Source organism: Macrotis lagotis, chromosome X, assembly GCF_037893015.1.
Source record: "Macrotis lagotis isolate mMagLag1 chromosome X, bilby.v1.9.chrom.fasta, whole genome shotgun sequence".
Taxonomy (NCBI): Eukaryota; Metazoa; Chordata; class Mammalia; order Peramelemorphia; family Peramelidae; genus Macrotis; species Macrotis lagotis.
Window position 1 is genome coordinate 180,265,251 of NC_133666.1, and position 21,393 is coordinate 180,286,643.

Consider the following 21,393-nt stretch of genomic DNA (forward strand, 5'->3'; position numbering starts at 1 on the left):
GCATCTGCTTTGCCCCATAAACTCAGCTTGTGATACAGTAGTTAGCAATTCTGTATTGTTATTGCAGAGTGCTTTTGTGACATTCTAGATGTATGTCTTTTCTCACTCAGTGTCCTGCAAATTCTTTTATGGACAGGCTGTGTGTTTTCTATTTTCTGGATTTTTTCCCCTTGTTTTCTTTTTATTTTAAGAGCATTTTCAGGACTAGTGAGTGGATAGAAAGTATTCAAGTAATTCTTACTATCTAAATGAATGAATAAGTGAATGAATGTCCTTGACCGCATGGAATATGTGGTCATCTACAAAGTCTTCTCTGAAAAAGCCCTATCTAACAATAACAACAAAAGTCTCTTTACAGGCATTCATAACTTGAAAGTGACTCCTTGGTTCAAGCATTATTTTTAGAAGATCCCTGTTATCTAAGAGCCAAAAGTTAATACAGTAATCCACTTAGTAAGACATTATTCAAAGGGCTCAGTTTATCAAGTTTTGTATGTCATTCATCAAGCAGCAGGATCCAGTTGGAATAAGACAAAAGATAGGTACATCTGGTGAAATTTGAATAGGGGAAAGTCAAGGTTAAAAGGTTGGAAAATTAAGAATTGAAAACATGTTCGATTGCTTAGATAAGATGGGGGTAGCTTGACTAAATGAAAAAGAAAAAGGGACTGAAATTTTAGGAGTCTTGTGTTCTAGTATCAGTTCTGATCCTATCTACCTATTGCTGAACCTTGGGTAAATCACCATTTTTCTTTGTATTAGTTAAATATCATCTGTGAAATAAGGGGGTTGACTAAATGATCTCCAAGATTACTTTCTCTTAATATTCTGCAGTTCTGTAAGAGTGGAATTATAAGAGTGAATACTGGCTTTAAAGGAAATTGTAATGAGTCTTGACTCTGTGTGACCTTGAGTTAATCATTTAATTTTGTTCCTAGGTATTCCAATATGAGAGTGAATTCTATACCCTGTGATTTTTCCTACATTACAAATGTGGTTCTAAAATAATATGTATGAAAGGGTTTTAAAATTAAAAGCATTTTGAAAATGCCATACCAATTATTTCATTTAAGAAAAGTATAGTCATGGAAATTATAAATTTCAGAATAGATTTATGTATAATAGGCTTAAGAAAAATACATTAAATATTCATTTAATAGAAATTTCATATTCTGTACAAAGTTCTTTATTTTAAAAATTCATGCTTGGATTTAAGATGTTTGCCATTTCATTATAAGGTGAAATGTTTCTTTTGGCTATAAAGGTTAGTTTTCTATGGTTAATTATTTTAGGATGCCATGATTAGAATGCTTAGAATTTTCCAAGTGGAAATCTATTTCTGCTTATTAAAATCTGAGTCCTAAAAGTAAAAGTTGCTAACAAAACACAATATAAAAACAAATGAAAACCAAAATCAAGTGTTAAATAATTGAAATTTAGCATGTAATAAGTGTCATCATTTTTTGGTTAACTGGACACTGGGTTATATATTTAATAGCTTTATCCTAAAAATAAAAATGTAAAGGTCTCTGAAAATAATATTATCACATAAATAAAAAAGGGCTTTGTATAAAACTCAGGTCTATTTAAATAGCAGGGATATGACATCCAGATAGCAATTTGTTTTGTTTTTCCTTTTTAAAATTCTACACTGACATTTATTTCACTTAGGCATATAGGCAAACACTTACTGTATGAACAACCATATACTTCAATCCGCATGCCAATTCTGCCATTAGGGTTCCAATCCAGAGGAATGAAGCGTAGAAATCTAGCTTTGATGGAATGTTGGAGTTTATAGTATACAACGCTGTCTGCATTTGTGTTTCCTGAAAAACCCTAGAAGAAAATGTAAAAAAAAATCAATACATACATAATTGATTTTATCTTGTTCCCCCCCATGCCAATGAATATTGTCTAGCTTCTTTTCTTAATGTAAAAAAGACTTGTTTTCTCTATGTATGTATGAGGGACAGGCAACTATACCAATCTTTAACAATAATATGAATGAAACTCTCTGTTCCATTCATGAATTACCTACTATTGTGGGAGATTTCCCTTATCTTTATGGTAGGTTAAATTTCAACAGAATCATTACACTGGTTCTGAACTATAGTTTATTCATTATAAAGTAGCTATAGCTTTTATAAAGTGTTCACTTTGAAAATCCTTTTCCTCATCTCTAAATAGGGATAAAACACACATATAGATTATAGTATAGTGTTTGGAGTAGTAAGAAACACTGAGGAAAAATATTTTGTTTATAAAAGAACTCAAGAATAAATTGTAATTTGGGTCCAAATATTATCCTAATATTTAAGATAGGCTAAACAAAAGTGAGAACTCTAAAATTCTATAATATCTGAACTGAAAAGACCTTTGAGTTATATGGTCTGACCCAAACCTAAATAGGAATATGTTGTATACTGTCCCAATGAATAGTCATCTCACCTTTGTTGAAAGAGCTCCAGGGATGGAGACTTGTATAGGGAAGCAGAAAAGAAAGCCAAATAAACATTTATAGTATTTCCCCATGTATATGGTGTACCCCTTTTTTGAAAAATTTGGGGTCTAAAAACTGGGAGCATCTTACACAGTGGTTATAGATTTTTTTACTGTCATTTCCCTTTTTCCATGCTTGTTATCTTTGCACTCATTGTTTTGCATTTGTTACTGATATATTAGGTTACATTTTGCCATGTTCTGTCCAGAAGTGACTTAGAAAAGATTTTTGTCCAGTGCTAAATTCAAATTCAAAGTGTACCACTTTGCAAAAGTGAATGGAAATCCTGCTGGGAAACATCAGTGTTTCTCCTTCAACTGAGAAAACAATCCAAGACTGACTACAGGAAGAGGAAACCCTACTGAAAACATCCCATTAGAGGAAGACCATGAGAGGCAAGTCAGCCAAATGGTCTGAGTTAGAGAGGGAAGTGAAGAGATGGATTGAAGAGCAAAGGGTCAGTGTAGTTCCAATGTCCACAAAGATGATTCAGTATGAGGCCAGAGAAGAATTGCTGATGAAAAAGAAGTGACTGATCTCAAAGGAGGACACAATTGGTGCTTCAGGTTCATTCAAACAGAATGAACTAAGCATGAGTCCATGCACCAGCCTTGCCCAGGGAGAGCTTGTGGTCAACCAGAGCACAAGCAGGAGAGCAGTCACAGCCTCTTCTAAGACAGGGATTCATCATCAAGCACAGATGAGGACGAGCTAATGAATGGGAGTTCTGACAATGATGAGGAGTTGTATGAATTTTACGATGAATAAAATGAGTTCAATAACTTTATGTTAATACATTTTTTTTTCAAATTTTGGGCCCCCAAATTAAGGTGCATCATATATATATATATATATATATATATATATATGTATGTATATGTATATGTATAGGGAAATATGGTATATAGTCTACTCCAAGCACTATGCTAAATGATTTTTATAAATATTATTTCATTTTTTGATCCTCACAATAACCTAAAAAGTAAGTACTGTTGTTATCTCCATTTTATAACTGAGCCAAACAGAAGCTAAACGACTTGAACAGATCTGCAGAACTCATAGGAGTATGAGGCTAGATTTGATCTCAGGTCTTCCTGAATCCTCTCCTATCAATTTCCTTTTCTGAAGTTCCCCTTACACTCTTAGATAATTTCAATTATTGCAAAGTTTGCACTCTGGAGAGAATAAACCCATGAGTGCTGCTAAACAAATCATGCCTTGAAAGATTTGTCATCCCCTTGTTGATCACTGAGTATGAAGAGTCATCAATTCTAGAGGTTGCTATTCAGTAACCTTTATTAAGGAAAGAACAAGTACATGTAATGAGATCATCCCATGAGACAAGCAGATAGCCGACCTTCCAGCTTCCATTGCTCCACTTGTACTTACTCTCACTGAACCATCACAGAATAAGTGCATTTATATCCAGGTATTTTTATTCAACTACAAAAAAGCAGTAATTTTATTGACCCATAGAACAGTCAGTAGAACATTAAAAATAAATGAATGAAGAAAAGCAGGTTAATATCTTGTTCCAGAATTGTAAATAAGATAATGGTGATAATGACAATTCTAATGAAAATACAAAATGGTAGAAAATATTCAAAACACAACTATAGGCTGAAAAATTGGGAGCTATTAAAGGTCTAGCATCTAACCTGATGGCTGGAAATTTATATGAGAAACTTACTATTTTTCATGGATGTATAGTTGATGACAATTCCTCATATTCTTAATACAGACCACAGAATATCTCAGAGAATTAAGTAAAAAAAAATTGAACTAGAACCAGACTACTATCACAAACCTAAACAGCTACTCAGATATATCTGCCATCATTCATTTAAAAAAGAGCTTATGAATTACGATCAATAAACATTTGTTAAGCATCTACTATATACCAGGCACTGTGCTAAGTACTAGAGATAGTTTAAAAAAAAATCAAGAGACAACTCTTGGGGCGGCTAGGTGGTGTAGTAGATAAAGCACCGGCCTTGGAGTCAGGAGTACCTGGGTTCAAATCCGGTCTCAGACACTTAATAATTACCTAGCTCTGTGGCCTTGGACAAGCCACTTAACCCCATTGCCTTGCAAAAACCTAAAAAAAAAAAGAGAGAGACGGCTCTTGATTAAGAAGCTTATGTATGATCTAGTGGCAACATGCAATTCTAATGACATGAAAACAAATACATACAAAGAAATAAATAGGACTATAGCAAAATCTTCAAGTTTCATGGAATAAAAAGTTTTGAAAATGTAAATAGCTAGAAGAAGAAATCAAAATCACATAAGATTCATATGGGAATAGCAAAAAATATATGTCATTTTAGTCAAGATATTTACAATTGGAGTTTGTGCTAAGAATGCTTATAGAAGATGAACATACAACCTAATACTTCTGTTCAACTACCAAAAAAATTACCCTGTAAAATAGTTCCCCAAAATGTTAAATGAAAAAAAAAACCACAATAAAGCAACTTATCCCAGGAAAATTTCCATCTGAATTCCAATATATTTTCTTAATAAAAATGATAACTGTAGTAACATCTATTTATACGACACATTAATGTGATACAAAAATTATATAATATGTTGGGAAAGAATGAAGGCAAAAGAAAAAAGAGATGGCAGATGATGAGAAGGATAATTAGGATCATGGAAACAATAGACAGGAACTTAGACAAACTTGGAGAGATAATGGAAGATAGAAGAACCAGTGTTCTATGGTCCACAACAAAAAATCTTTCAAAAGACTTTTGTAAAATTTATCTTCTTTGAGTTTTTGCTGACTCTGAGAGGTAGGTACCAGTATGTTCATTTTACAAATGAGAAAACTGAGTCTCAAAAAGATTAAATTATTTCTCAAACACCAACCAGGTAATAAATGGTACAACTGAAAAATCAAATACATTTCTTCTGATCCCAGAACTAGTGCTCTATCTTGCCACTTAGACTTCTTCCTAGATACTGGATTTCAGGAATAATTGTAATTTGTAAAGTAGATGTATTTGTCCTTATTGTTGTCTTTCAGTCATTTCAGTCATGTACCACTCTTCATGATCCCATTTGGGAATTTTCTTGGCAAAGATACTGGATTGGTTTTCCATTTCTTCCTCCAGCTCATTTTATGAATGAAGAACTAAAGCAAATAGGGTTAAGCGACTTGTCCAGGGTTGTCATATTTGCACTCAAGAAAATGAGCATTTTTGACTCCAGGACTGGCACTCTCTATATTTTGCCACCCAGTTGAACTTGTCTTATTTAGCTAAAATGTACTGACATGAGGACATGGAAAGCATAGAATTGTTTGTTTTTCTGGAAAAGTTTGCTTTGGGGAATTGGGAAACCTAACAAAAAATGTGAATAGGTCAATTTTGTTTACTCTCAATATTCGAAAATATTACATCAAATGCATAATTTGTTGACACAATATCAGTAGGAACTAGATCAGAATTATTGGAGAAATAGGCATCAGTAGATGAGTGAAAGTTCATTATGAATCATGTCATTTTGACTAAAGGTAGGTAGAAAAATCTAATGGTCTCCCATGCTACATTGAGAGAATTATAGGTCAGAATAAAAGTAAATATCCAACTACATTCTGCCTTGGGCTCACATACATTCTAGTTTTTGTGTTTAGTCTTTGGGGCCATATTATTAGTCTGCCATTTTTGATTCTGAAAACCATCCGGTGAAAGGTGAAAAGATTATTGAAGTCTTTTCATAGTCTGGAATTCTGCAGTTCTGAAATTTTGTTTTAATAGAAACTTGATGGGCAGAAGCATAATTAATTATCAAAGTAGAGACATGAAGCAGCTATAATCCTGAATGAATTCTTTTAAATCTATGAAGCCAGGTAGCATGATAAGTAGAATGTATCACCAAGAATGGCAAAGATGTGTGTTAACTCCTGTCTCAGATACTTATCTGTTTTATGACCCTGTATATATCACTTAACCTCCTTCAACCTCAATTTCCTTTTCTCTAAATTGGGGATAATAATAGCATCTCCTCCTTAGGGTTGTTATATAGATCAAATGAGATAAAACCTGTAAAGTACTTGACAAACCTTAAATCACCATATAATAGCTATTAACATATACATGATTATCAGTTTCTAATGAAATGTTTGGTTTTTTTTGTTTTGTTTTGTTTTGTTTTTTTAAGTCAATGACTTGCCCAAGGTCACACAGGTAAATATTAAGTGTCTGAGACCACATTTGAACTCAGGTCCTCCTGACTTCAGGGATGGTGCTCTATCCACTGAACAACCTATCTGTCCCTGAAATGTTTTAATCTAGTTCAGAGACTTTATTAGAATAGGCAACTCACAAAAAGGATTAACCTTCTACAACTTATAATAGTAGGTAATCATCTCTTGCATTGAGAGAACCAGATTGTCAATTTAATTTAAACAGAGACTATATCAAAGTCCAGATATTAAATGCAGTAGATTTTCCAAACTGACATTAGTTCTCTTATCTAGTGCTTTATGTTGCCTCTCTTTAGAGAAGAAAAAAATTAAAAGTAAGAAAATGTTTACCAGTATATCATATCAAGAAAAATGCTGTATTTGAAGTCACACAACATGGATTCAGGTTCCAACTCTGTCACTACCAGCATAACCTTTGGCTGCAGTTCCTCCTTTTTAAAATATAGAGCTGAACTAGATGCCCTAGAAGTTCCTTTTCACTATAATCATATCTATGATGAATTTGATATCTGCATAAGGAGTAATGGAAGCTATTGTTACTCCTATATATATAACTAAAAAAATCATTATTTCTGAATTTTTTTCGCATGTGAATTTTTATTATTTTGCAAGCACATAAAGATAACCAGATTTTCATTACAACACTGCTTTGGATTTAAATGTTTGCTGAAAATATCTTTCCTGAAATATGTTTGTGAACTGAAGCATGGTGATACAACATAGCCACAGAAATGATAAGATTAAATTTGAATTAGCAATACGTTGGGATTTTAACCACATCATGACTGTCCAAGAGATTTCTATCAATTCACTATGTTGATTTATTTTTCTTTCATAAAAAGATATTTCAGGAAAGAATGCATTGCCTGAAATGTCTTATTAGTTCTTCTTTTATTTTAAAAATGACACCTCTTCTCCCCTAGTCAATTATCATCGCCTCCTAAGAGGAATTTGTGGCTTCAGTTTATTTTCTTTTTGATCCTTGACACATTGCCTGAGGAATATTTCTAATGCCTCACTAGGATCCTGTCATGCCTTTCCCCAAAAATCTTTAGTTGTTTGCCTTGTGTACTATCTAGAATAAAGTATGCAAACGAAGCTGAAATAAATAATCACTTGTTCTTACCCTCTGCCAACTGTACCATGCTAACTACATTGGACATTTATAATGTAGACCTCTGCGGCAAGGAAATCTTATTCCTCCACAATTTTTCCAAAACCTTCTGTCATCTCCTAAAGCTTCCTATACTTCTTCCTCTATCATCTCTTTCTCTCTCTGATGAGGCCCATATCCTTTATTTTTGCTGCAAAAAATTGAAACTATTTGATGTCAAGTTCCTCTACTCCATTGAATGGAGCTGCTCCCTAGCTTGATTCCTAATTATCTCTCATCAAGATTATTTCAAAAACCTCCTGATTGGTTTCCCTGACTCAAAATTTTGACCGCTCTAGTACACTTTACATAATGTTGCCAATGTGATTTTCTTTTAAGTTGATCTGACTCTTTCACTATTCTGCTTTATACACTGAGGCTCTCAATTGCCTCTAGAATAAAATATAAACTTTTTGACTTTCAAAGCTTTTCACAATCTAGTTCTAGTTTTCTTTCTAACCTCACTGGAAATTACATACCTCTTACACTCTGCTCAAGATAAATCAGCCTTCTTTATATTTTCCTTCTGACAATACTCTATCTCCTATCTGTGTCTCTTCCCTGCCCATCTCCATGGATGGAATTGACATCCTCAAGTATTTATTATATAAATCCTTTTCTTCCTTCAGGACGTAGCATCACTTTCTACATGAATCCTTTTCTGACAGCCCTCCTCTTATGCCCACGTGCTAGCACTCTCCCTTTCAAACTACTTTGTACTTCATTTATCTTTATTCATTTCATCTCTCTCTCTCTCTCTCTCTCTCTCTCTCTCTCTCTCTCACACACACACACACACACACACACACACAAACTCACACAAACACACACTCTTTTCTTGCCTACTTAAAAAATGATAACCACTTGGTGGAATAGTGTATAGTGTTAAATTTGAACTCAGCAGGACTTGAGTTCAAATGCTGACAAAACCTTGCAGTTTGTCAGATGCAGTTTCCTCGTCTGTAAAAGGGGATAATGATAGTATCTATTTTCCAGAGTTATTTTGAAAAATAAATGAGATTGCATATGTTAAATGTTTTATAAACTTTATATCACTATAAATAATGCTGCAGTTGTTGTGGTTATTTCCCCAGGGTCCAACACAGTTCCTGGCATTTAAGAGTTTCATAAATGCTTGTGGATTAATTAATTGATTAAAGTGAAAACTGATGTTAGTATTTAAGACTACCTATATTCAGATTCCTAGTGACATTCCATCTTTACTTGATGTTCTGTCTCTTCAAACTGAGTTCTATGCCTCTCTTCCCATTCTGTATTCTTCTGACTCTATGTCTTTGTTTATGCACTCCCCCCTTTCACAGATTGTGACTCTTTAATATACCTATAGAGATTTCTCATTTCTTTAGGGTACTACTGAGGTGTCACCAACTCCATTAAGCTTTTCTGAATGTGAAAGTAATCTCCTTCTCCTCAAATTTCTCAAAGTACTTTGGCTATGACTCTCCTTGAACTTGTATCCCTTTTTTTACTCCCTTTTTGAAAGATGTACAAATACCAAATGCCCTTTTACCACTGTTATATCTGCACATCATTTTTAACCATCATTTGGATATGAGACCCTTGAGAGTAGAATACCTATTTTTTGTAGCCTCATTATATTTAGATTTATGCTTGCAACAAAGTAGGCTATGAACCCATTGATAGTTTGCTTTTGTTTTCATTTTTTTTTTACTTTTTGTAACTTGAATAAAACATCAGCTATTCAAATATTTTTAAGTACCTACTATATAAGTCATGTTTATACTCTATGATAAACACTTGGGGATACAAGAATAAAGAATGAAACAACTAGTAATCTGGTATTGTATGCAACATAACATAAGGGGGTTATAATGCTGGACTCAAGTAAATTTGGGCTTAAATCTTTCTTATTGAGCAACATCCTCTCTGAACACATAAGACTTACTTTCAATGCTAAGATTATAAATAACATGCACTGAGTCAATATTACATGTCTTTAACAGATTGACCCATTTTATGCAAGTATTGTGATAGACTATAGGTTTACAAAGTTGCAGAGATTATATTCCCTATTGTCATTGCAGAAAGAGGATTCCAGAAACAGGGGAATCAAATAATAGAAAAGTCAGGGTCTTGGAAGAAAGTAATTGCTAAAGAAAAAATCCAAGGCTATGTAATGATTGAATACTTTATATTCTCCCTATCCTGCCCCTTGATTTTTCTACAGTGATTCAGCAAAATATTAAGACTGTAGGAAAGGCATACACCATTTCCTCTTTTGATAAACCAAAAGATAACATAGGTTGTAAAGTTAGGAAAGAAACAAAAGAGCTTGTGAAAATGAGGAAGGTGACCACTCTGACTAGTTAAGCATAGCAAGGTGTTACTCCCACTCAGAGCACATCAAACAATTCATAAGCTGGAAAATATATATGCAGATCATTAAATTCAGATTTATTGCAGACAATATTGTAGAATAATGTAGTTGATGCTTTTTATTGTTGAGATGCCAATTGACTTTCAATGTAAAAAAACCAGATAAGATACTATATATTTAGTTAAAAGACAATAAGGATTTTCATTTCATTTCAAAAAGAGGAAAAAACTTCAAAAGAAAATATAATTTATAACTACATTTTCACTTCTGTGCTTTCTACAGACCATTAACAAGAGTATATAGAATTCCTTTAAGCTTCTGGTTTTAAATATCATTTAATTTGCCATCCATTGTACCATTAAGAATTCCATTAAAATATCTTTTATTTTACCTTGAAAATTACAAATGAAAATGCTACTTTGATTACTATTATATATTCAACTACCAAATGATCCTTCTTCCCTAAAAAAAAAACATTGGGCTTGTCAAACATTTTATAATTGATTATTCTTCACTTATCTCTACATCTCATTAATATGGTGCTGACAGGAAATTGATTATCTTTCAGAATGTTTCAAATTATCATTTATTTATCAATTTTATCACCAACAATTTTTCCAGGGCATGAATTAAAAACTCATTTTAGAGAGAAAAATATGATCAGTTAACTTCCCAAATCAGTCTCCCAACTCGCACTCCCCACCCTGATATAAAATGCTTTATTGTCCTTAACTAACTTTTCAGATTTACTTTATTCATATAGTAATGGTTCATCAAATAAGAACCCTTAATAAAATATGAAACTTTAACAGACTGAACAACCTTTCTAATTTGCCTTTACAACTCATGAGATAATCTGTAGTTTTGTACTCCAAAGTCCTAATTTCCATCCTTGATGCTCTTTGTTTTTAATTTAACTAGGAGTCAGGCAGTCTTCACATGAATTGCAAACTCTTTCTCACCAATAAAAAGATGCTGGAATACTTTAAATTAGCAAAAAATACTATTGCAGGTCATTTTATGTTCCAAAAAAGAAATATTTATGCTAAAATTATTGGTAATTCCCCAATATAATTCTAATTGGAAAAGAAATATGTTAATTGCATACAGATTATGAGAGTTGGACATCAAAAATTTTCATAACATTTCTGAGATGCTTGATTAGCAAAAGTTACACAAATTCTGTAGATACTGATCGCATTATTGTAATCAAGGAAGGAGAAATCTTTGTTTTGTAATTGAGGGATTTTATAGCAGATAGAGTTCAGCATGTAGCTTTACTTCCTGTATGCATAGGAGCAGACAGGAATAGTGATATGCATAGAATTAAGAATATCAAAGAGGCAAATGCCATAGGAAAAAATGATCAAGTTCACATTATGCCTGGTGCTACTTCACAGTTATGAAAACATGCTATTCATATTGAGGGAAAAAAGGTTTAAGTGGCACTTAGTCACTCCTATCTTGTCAAGGAAAAGTGCATCTCTCACTCACACTGACATCTTTTCCTAATGAATGATCTTTAAGGGAGTGGAAGATGATTTAGAAAAGCAGAAGCTTTAGAACATTCACAAAGGGAAAACTTTTGACATCATGGAAACTTTTCCTCATTCAGATGATCTCTACCATATATATATATATATATATATAGTATCATATGAATATGATATATCTGTCTGATGCAGGGGAAAGTTGAAGAGAACTGTGAATGTAGAAATTGGGTGGAGATGCAAATTGACTACCACATACTCTTGAGAGGTAAATTGACTACCATGGAAAAGAGAGAATTATGATTGTAACAGAAACAAAGTTTGTAATCTTAAAGGATGCTAATCTTGTCAAATTGGGTGGAGATCCCCATTCTTGATGTAAATCAACTGCCATTGATTCATTGTTTAAATGTAAAATTTGTATCCTTATCTTCTTAGGCTTCACCTTCTACCTAATTCCAGATCCAGTATGGAAAAGGAAGTTCACCTTTTGTCCTCTGGATGAGAGGCAAGACATAAAAAACTGGGATGGACTCCACTCGTGGCCTCCAGTCTTCTCTGACTTGCTGGTCAAGCTCAGCTTGACTGTTTTTTTGTCTGTCTTTCTTTATCTACCATTTTCTCATGTGTTTCAATTTCTTTTAATATATTATTGTTTTACTTCTACCCTTGATTTCCCAAGATTAAATAATGATTCTTCACATGCAGAACCGAACTCAAGTAGCCAGCAGCTACATCTCTCTCTCTCTCTCTCACTCTCCCTCTCTCTCTCTCTCTCTCTCTCTCTCTCTCTTTCTCTCCCTCTCTCTCTCTCTCTCTCTCTCTCTCTCTCTCTCTCTCTCTCGCTCTGTAAGACCCTGAGTTTTGAAACCTGTGAACTTTAGCCTGAATGCCTGTAAGATCCTGAGTGTCGAAACCTATGAACTGTTGCCTAAATTCTGCCCCTAAGTCTCTGCTTGGTCAGCTAGCTGAGTTTCTGCGAGATCAGCTTCTGAAGATTCTGCCTGGTCAGCCTTCGGACCATGCAGCAGGGGGGCTTCTCCGAAGACCTGCACCCAATAAGAACACGTCGCACCATCTCAAGACAATCTGCAGGCAGATGCTTGAAACTCCCCTACCAAACCATATATAAGGTCTCTCCTCACTTTACTCGGGGTTCCAGGATCCTAGCCCTGACCTAGAACCGAACCCTAGCTCGAACTAGTTTAATAAACCCTTGCTATTGCATCTCCATTGTGTTGAGTGCCTCTGTTCTGTAATTGGGGTCTTTTCTCGGACCTTAACAGCTCTCTTTCTCTTTCAATACATACATAAGGTGAATACTTTCCCCATGGACAATGCTAGCCCCCCTTCCCTATTATCAGATCTATTTCTTTTGCACAAAAATACCTTTCCAACTAATCAAGTAACTTGAAAGATTTTCTTTTTGCTTTCAGTGACCCTCTCCAACTCCTAGAAACAACACCAATTTGTGCAACAGATAAAAATTTAACAGAAAATAAAACTACAAGGTAAAACAACAGGAATATCATTCAAGCATTAAAAATAAAGCAAAGTAACCTTTGGAAATAATATCATAGAAAAAATTATATGTGTAAGCATTCGGATGGTGGCACTGGGGAGTTGGAGCAGGCTGGGCTATCAATTAGCAACTGAGTTCCAAGACAAAATAAGGTAGGGCTCCGATGATTCATGTGCCCTACTTCTTTCCCTCTGTCCCTTCAAGTGACCTTTGCTTTCTTAGGTGCTGGCTATATATGAGAGCTAATAAAAAAGAGAAATCGTCTATCTTTGACCATTTGAAGTATGCTAATACTATGAGCTTATGATTTAACAAAGGGTGTATCAGTCTTGGTTTCTTGCTTGACTCCAACGTCAGCACCAAGACACCAGATGAACATTTATCCATCAGATAGGGGCAGCAAGGTGGCGAATTGGATAGAGTGATGACCCTGGAGTCAGAGGACAGGGCTTCAATTCAGCTTCAGACTCTTGACACTTACTAGCTACTTCCTAGCTGTATGACCCTGGGCAAGTCACTTAACCCTGATTCTCTCATCCAAGATCATCTCCAGTTATTCTGATCCATATTGGGCCACTAGACCCAGATGGTTCTGGAGGAGAAAATGAGGCTGATTACTTAACACAGTTGCACCCCCCAGTTGCACCCCCCCCCCATGCACACTCAGAACCAAATCACTTGTTTGTCATGGTATCACCTCCCTGATGTTATGGTCTTCTTGGAGAACAAAGGACAAACATCATCAAACAGATCTGTTTTTTAACAGAGAACGCTCTTTATTTCTTTTCTTCCTCTATACATTTGACCAATTACATGAGCTATTTAAATAAATATTAATATAGTTGTCTTTTCAGTCATGTCCCATTCTTCATGACTGAAAAGTGTTTTTGGTGTTTTCTTGGCAAAATTCTGGAGTGATTTGACATTTTCTTATTTAGCTCATTTTACAGATGAGGAAATTAAGGCAAACAAAGTTAAACAGCTAGGAAGTATTTAAGGTCAGATTTGAACTCAGGAATTTCAATCTTCTGGATTCCGGGTTCAACAAGCTGTCTACTATGATACCCAGCTATGTGTGCATGTGTGAGTGAGTGAGTGTGTGTCTGTGTGTGTATAAATATATAACTATAAAATCCATATATATGAATGCATATACATATGTGTATAAAAATGCTTAGAGACAAAACTTAAAAAAAAGATTAAGTTTTTCTATCCCATAAAGTAATAACAAAAAATGAGCAAAAAATTTTCACAATAGTATCTAAACTAGAGAAAGAGAAAGATGTGGGGAAAGAATCAAGAATCACTGGTCTCTCATCCACTTTGTCCCAACAACAAAGTCATTGTATTTACTGGCATGACCTTGACTCCACATGGCTTCTGAAATATTATCTCTCAACTGTTTTACTTCTCTTTCTTCCTGTTTCTTGAGCTTTCTAAGTTTCCACACCTTATATCCAAAAGTCCTTTGCACAAGTTAGATGGAGCAAGTTTGGGAATTTAGGTTACTACTATTCATTCAGCAATCAGATTCCCCCCTCCCCCTCTAAGTCTCTACTCATTAATGGTGTTCTACTAGGCAGCTAGATGGCACAGTGGATAAACACTAGCCTTGGAATCAGGAAGACAGCCTCAGACATTTGATACTAGCTGTGCAACTTAGGGAAAGTCATTTAACCTAGATTGCCTCACATCCAGGGCCATCTCCAATCATCCTGATCCATATCTGGCCACTGGACCCAGATGACTCCAGAGGAGAAAGTGAGGCTGGTCACTTAGCAGAGGCCCCTTCAATTCATGTGCTTGTCATGACATTACCTACCTTATGTTGTACTCTTCTTTGAAAATGAAGGACAAACAATACTGTTCCACTCTCTCCGTGTTACTCTATCTCAGATGAACACCAAAATAATTCATAAACAAGAAAACAGGGGTGGCTAGGTGGCACAGTGAATTAGAGCACTGGGCCTTGGAGTCAGGAGTACCTGGGTTCAAATCCGACCTCAGACACTTAATGATTACCTAGCCATGTGGCCTTGGGCAAGCCACTTAACCCCATTGCCTTGAAAAAAAAAAGAAGAAAACAAAATTGGAAAAAAAATAATTTACATTTAGAAAAAATAAGGAGGCAGCTAGGTGGTACATAAGATAGAGCACTGTCCCTGGAAGATCTGAGTTCAAATATGACCTCAGACACTTAATAATTGCTTAGCATTGTGACCCTGGGCATTGTCTTAAATAAATTTAAAAAAAAAAGAAAAAGAAATAAGTTATCTATAATGTTCAAAAAGAATTCTAGAAAGGGAAATAACAATTCATTCAAAAAGAAAGGAAGCTATTACAAGACTGGAAATAGAGTGTAGAGATTTCCATTACAATAGTTAAAGTTTTAAGAATCTCTCTGGAGAGGACTAGAGAAGACTAGGATTGAGAACTGGAGGGAGGAGTGACAAAGTTTAGTGGAAGCACCAGAAACAGATGAAAGGTACTTTCCAGGAGACTGATACTAAGCCTTCTATCAACTGGAGCCTTTTCCTTTTCATATACAGAAGTTCAGCTGATTGAGAATATACATCACGGAGTCATTAAATTATTGCTACTTGGAGAAACCACTAGATTTACTGTTTTTGCTTTTCTTCGTGGGTTTTAATGCTCGATACAATAGACAGCAAGATTAATTACTAAGTGATTCTTTGCTATTTTAAATTTTGCGTATTGGTTATTTTCATTTTTTTTAAGCAGTGGCATACTAAATAAAGATAAGGTGGTTTGGATTGCATCCTGAATTGTTTTGTTTTTTTTACTTTAGAAATTGTGGGACCAATGAGTAATTGATTACATTAAATTCAATTTGCTGTGAGACCACCCTCAAAGAATTTTGTGGATTTTATTGGCAATGTGTGTTTTTAAGCTTTGTTAATATTGCAAAGAAAAGAAGCCACATGAAATAGGGACTTTTACTCTAGATGACAACCTTCACAAAATCTAATTAGGCTATGTCCTAGTAGAAACGCCCATTTGCATCAGGACCCTTTGGTTTTCCTCCAATTATTCAGAGTAAGTGGAAATAGAGATCCCAACAAAGGTCACCTTGAGCTGACCAGAGTTGTCAGAAAAAGGTGTGGCCAATTATACTTTCCCAAAGGGAAAAAGAAATGAAAAATGCTTCTTATTCAAACCCCATTCCATAGTGTCCTCTGCTGGGCAACAAAATATTTCATCTCTCTTTGAAAGTGCAGTCTTTCACCAAGGTTAGAATGAACTCCCTCATTTCAGAGTCTCAGAATTTCTAGTTTCCTCAAAGGAATGCCTAACCTGATTCAAACAATTTATCCCATGGACATTTGTAAATCTTTTGTATTTTAATTTTCTGTGGAAGTGATGTTTTCATCAAATAAAATGCAATTTCCATAAGGGCAGGGGCTTTTTCGTTTTTGCCTTTGCACTCTTGCATTCCAAACACTGAGAAGAGGAACTTAATAAATTCTTTTCAAATTGAGTATGTTATATAAAATAATTTCAAATTCCCTCCTCTTTTGTTCCTTGTCTTGGGGAAAGTTGTGACTGTCTCAGACTACTACCACAATCTACTCTTCTTTAAAAAAAAATAATACTTTTTCTTCCATCTATGTAGACCTTTATTTCTTATTTCAAATAGTCGTGATAGTTTGTGCCAAATCATTGCATCATTTCACCTAGGGCCAATTATGGTTTATGACACACATTTGTAAGATCTAAGGTTAGCAGTTCAGCCAATGTCAATGAAACAAAATGAAGCTAACTACAGCATATGTATGGTAAATGAATCCTGACTTTCACCTTGCTGACCCTATAATCTAGCCAACTGTGCTTAACTGACCTAACAGGAGAGAGGCAATGTGGTTTATAAGGGGAAATCATGTCTGAATTAAATTCTCTAAGGGCAGCATGTGGACAAAGGGGAATTATTGATTGCAATTTAAGCAAGCTCTCGAAAGCCATCGAGAAGGTTACACACCAAAGACTCTTTTTAAAATTGAAGTAGAATTAGTTTCTTCAATGATAAAGGACTAGATGGGGGAAATATATATAGTGGTTTCCAGTGAACACATTTATAATTGTTCAGAAAAAAAAAAGGAACATACAGTGAAATCTCTAAGTTTGAAGGTAACACTCATTTCTTCAAGTTGATGCAGGGAACCAAGGGCATAGGGAGTGTTGAGATCAGTTGGAGACAAATTTTGTAAATCTTTTGTTTGCATTGTTAGGAGATTCTTCCTTAATCTTCTAATTTATGCCACAGCCTGAGGGTCTGACCTTCAATCTGATCTGAATTGCATTCTCTTTTTGGTGGGGCAGCCAGGGAGTGCAGACTCTGAAAACAAGTACGTGACCACCCATAAAAGACCCCTACCCAAAAGGCAAAATCTCCAATAAGGGACTTGGGTCACTCCCAGGTTGCCACCCCTCCCAGGTGGATGTGGGGGAGAATTTAAGGAGATCTTAGGAAGGGGCTCCCTCTTTTCATCTCTCCAGACTCCTGTTGAACCGTGGGCAGCTGGTCTGCCTTGCTCCAAGTGGTCTTTTTCTTTAAACTCTTAACTGTCATATCGCTTTCTTTTGTGTTGTAACTTCTTTTAAAAAAATCTCTATTTCCTTTCCACTCCAGCATCCTGAATTGTGATTCATCACAGGCGGATAAGGGAACAAGAGGCAACAAAGTAACCGAAATGCCAAATCACCTGAGATAAACTATAAGAATTGTTTGTTTGTTTTTCTAATCTCACAGCAGACCCTTTACAAAGTCCTATTCAGGTGTCTTATCATGTTGTGATAATGACCTTAAATTTTCAAAGGCTTTGCCAGTGGGACCTAATTTCTGCAAGTGATTAGCATGCTAGACAAAGCTTATATTAATGCACCAGTGATAGACTTTAAATTTGTTTTTACAAAAAGCACCCTAGAGTTATATATAATTGCCACAGTTTCCTTATTTGTAAAATGAGGATAACAAAGTCACTTATCTCCTAGAATTATTGTGAGGAAAAAATGAGATATCCACAAAGTGCTTTACAAACTTTAGAGTCTGATGTGAATATCAACATCATCATCATCATCACCAAAGTACAGCATGATTTGTCTATTGTCTCAAATCTCCTGTGGTCATGTTTACAAAATAACTTTGTAGTTTTGGTACACAGGATTAAGGTATAAGGTAATACTTCTCAGAGAATAATTTGGGTAATAGCTTAGATGACTTTGTCCTTTCTCAGAACATTCCATTCATATAGGGGATCAAAACAATGATGGGCTGAAAGAAAAGTTAACAAAGTTTAACAAAGAATTTCTAACCTTAGGTCAGATAGAAGGTGCCTGGGAAAACAGATTCCATCTATAGTCATTGTATACCATAAAATTAAATTAAACATTTTCTGGAGCTATTGAGGTGGCTTGTTAGTACATGACTATAGTACCTGGCTGTGTATTTCTCTAATCAGTAATTCATACAACAGTAAACTAATCTTCCTTATGTACAAATCTGATCTTATCATTCTCCTGCTCAAAATGTTTCAATCATTTCCTCTTGTCCTTTAGGGAGCAAACAAAACCAAAACACTGTCTTTCAGATCATAACAGCACATCACATCCCCTTACAAACTCTGTTCCCTTCAGATTGTTATACTTGCTCCTTTGAATATAGATTGAGCTTTAAATTTCTGTTCTGTTTGCAATCATTTCCTATGTTTGCAATATCCTTTTTTCACCTCATTTACTGAATTTGTTTGTCTTTCAAAGCCTAGCTTGCACAACAAATCCTCCATGAAGCCTTACCTGATTGATTCTATCAGTAGAAAGTGATCTTTCCTTCCTTGGATAGATCTCACAAATTAATTTGTACAGTACTTATACACTTTTCATATATGTTATAGGGTTCTTTGGAATTCCTTAGTATTGTGGACTCAGTAAAATCACAAATCATATCTCATCTAATCTCTGCTCTCTCCTCTAGGAATTATCCCTGCACTTTGTAGTAGGTGATTAATAAATATTTAATTAATGGAATTAAAATCCAGCCAACAGATATCTTGAGACCACTAACAATGGATGAATAAGATTTAGTACATTTTTTTAAATTCCATAGATCATGCACTGAATTCATTGAGGAATAGTTAATTTTCTAGTAGCACCTAAAATTTTTAGATAATATTTTGCTTAGTAAAGTTGAAAATAGCAATGGACATATAGCTAGAAGTCTTGCACATCATTCCCAGTTCTACTGATTTTTATTTTCAAAATCTTAGAAAATTCACAGCCACTCTGAATAATAACTGCAACAACAGTAACAGGAACAATAGCATCAACAATAGCATTTATGTAGTATATGAAGATTTTCAAAGTTCTTTTAAAATACTAACCCTATTTTATTCTCAAAACAACCTTGTTGCTGTTATTCAATTATGTCCAATTCTTCATGACTCCATGGACTGTATTGCCCATAGGGTTTTTTTCGGCAAAGATACTGGAGTGGTTTGCCATTTCCTTCTCCACTGGTTTAAGGAAAACAGAGTTTAAGTGATTGCCCAGGGTCATACAGCTAGTAAGTGTTTGAGGATGGATTCAATCTCAGGTCTTTTTGATTCCAGACATGGAACCACCTAGCTGCCTCAATTTCCTTGAGTAAAAATGATAGTCTTGGAATGTATGATATAATGGAAAATAACATTGAGTTTGAAGTTGAAGGATATTCATTTAAATTCATTCTATTTCTTACCCCCCTGTGTGACTTTCTGTAATTCATTTTGCTTCTTTACCATATAAGGTCCCATATTTACAGACAGGAAGGACTTAAGTGTCTCTTCTACTTTCTCAGATTATGATTATACATATGACAAGATTTTCTATAAAGTCCTCTAAAGCTTTAACATCCTGGAATCTTTTGTTCTAAGAGGGAAGTGTCCATAGAGGTGCCAATTGATAAGGTACTAAATATAATAAAACACACAGACAGAAACACACACACACACACAAACACACACACACACACACACACACACACACACACACATATATACACCATATTTAACTGGCTTAATGGGACCATCCCACAGTTAAAGTTATTATTCTTAATTTTTGCTTAACAATGGATTCAAGACCCTAGTTCAGTAGTTGTTCAATTAATGATTTAAATGATTTGATCTGGTATAAGTCCTGTTTATTAAGGCAACTAAGCCTAAAACTGGACCCAACTAGTAGAAGTAAAAAAGAGAGAATTTCTTAATACCCTATAATTCTCTGGTTACACTCTGGGAAATGAGAATATGGCCAAGGCATGGACAGTGTCAAGGGGGAAATAGGTTTGTTTTGTTCATTATCATAGGCTAAAATCAGGAGCAATGAGTAATAATTTGAGATTCAATGAAAGGGGAAACATCTTGACAACATTAAAACTAAAATGAGCATCTTGCAAAGATGCTCCCATCTCTTCAAACAAAAGTTGGATGACCATTTGTTGGGTTTGTTACTGGATGGAATTTTGGACTCACTGGTCTCTAAAGTTCCTAATTTAAACTCTAAATTTTCTTTAGTACCCCTCTGCATCTATAACCAATACCTACCATTATAGGATACAAATCTGAAAAATATTTGTTTTGAATTAAGATGTAATAGAGAAAAGGGAACCAAGTGACATGTATTGGTATTGCAGGTTCCAAATACTTGCTCACTTTTTTTTTTCTAATTCTAATTCTGTATCTTCTTGTTTTGATCAAGAAGTTTAGTTTCAGAATATTGTATATAATAAATAGTTGTAGTCACATCATGCCAATCATGACTATGAGTTCATGACTGGACATGAAATATTTTAATATATTGCAAATTATAATATCAGTTTTAATTCCTCTTAAGCTCCATTTTCTCTTCTATAAATAGGAATCATAGATGATAGGATTTGGAACTGGAGGGTATCTTAGATATCATCATTTTTGCTAATCATATTTTATTGGTTACCTTACAGGGTTGTTATACAGGTCAAATGAGATAATATAAAAAGATTGATTTTGTAAAATGAAAAGTGCAATATAAATAGGTGAAGAGGAGGAGAGATATAATTATGGCAGGGTTGTAAGTGTGGATTTGGGGAAAATAAAAAGCTATTGGAACATAGATGAGTAAAA

The 21,393-nt window shown here is 34.6% G+C and overlaps 1 protein-coding gene across 2 annotated transcripts in view; it reads right to left on the reverse strand.

The window, feature by feature from the left end:
• Positions 1–21,393, reverse strand: part of CNTNAP4 (contactin associated protein family member 4) — a 588,793-nt gene that overhangs the window by 223,103 nt on the left and 344,297 nt on the right. For both annotated transcript variants that reach the window (XM_074208780.1, XM_074208782.1), the window contains exon 4: positions 1,692–1,839. In XM_074208780.1, coding sequence (XP_074064881.1) covers positions 1,692–1,839 — 148 coding nt within the window. The remainder of the gene's footprint in view (positions 1–1,691; positions 1,840–21,393) is intronic.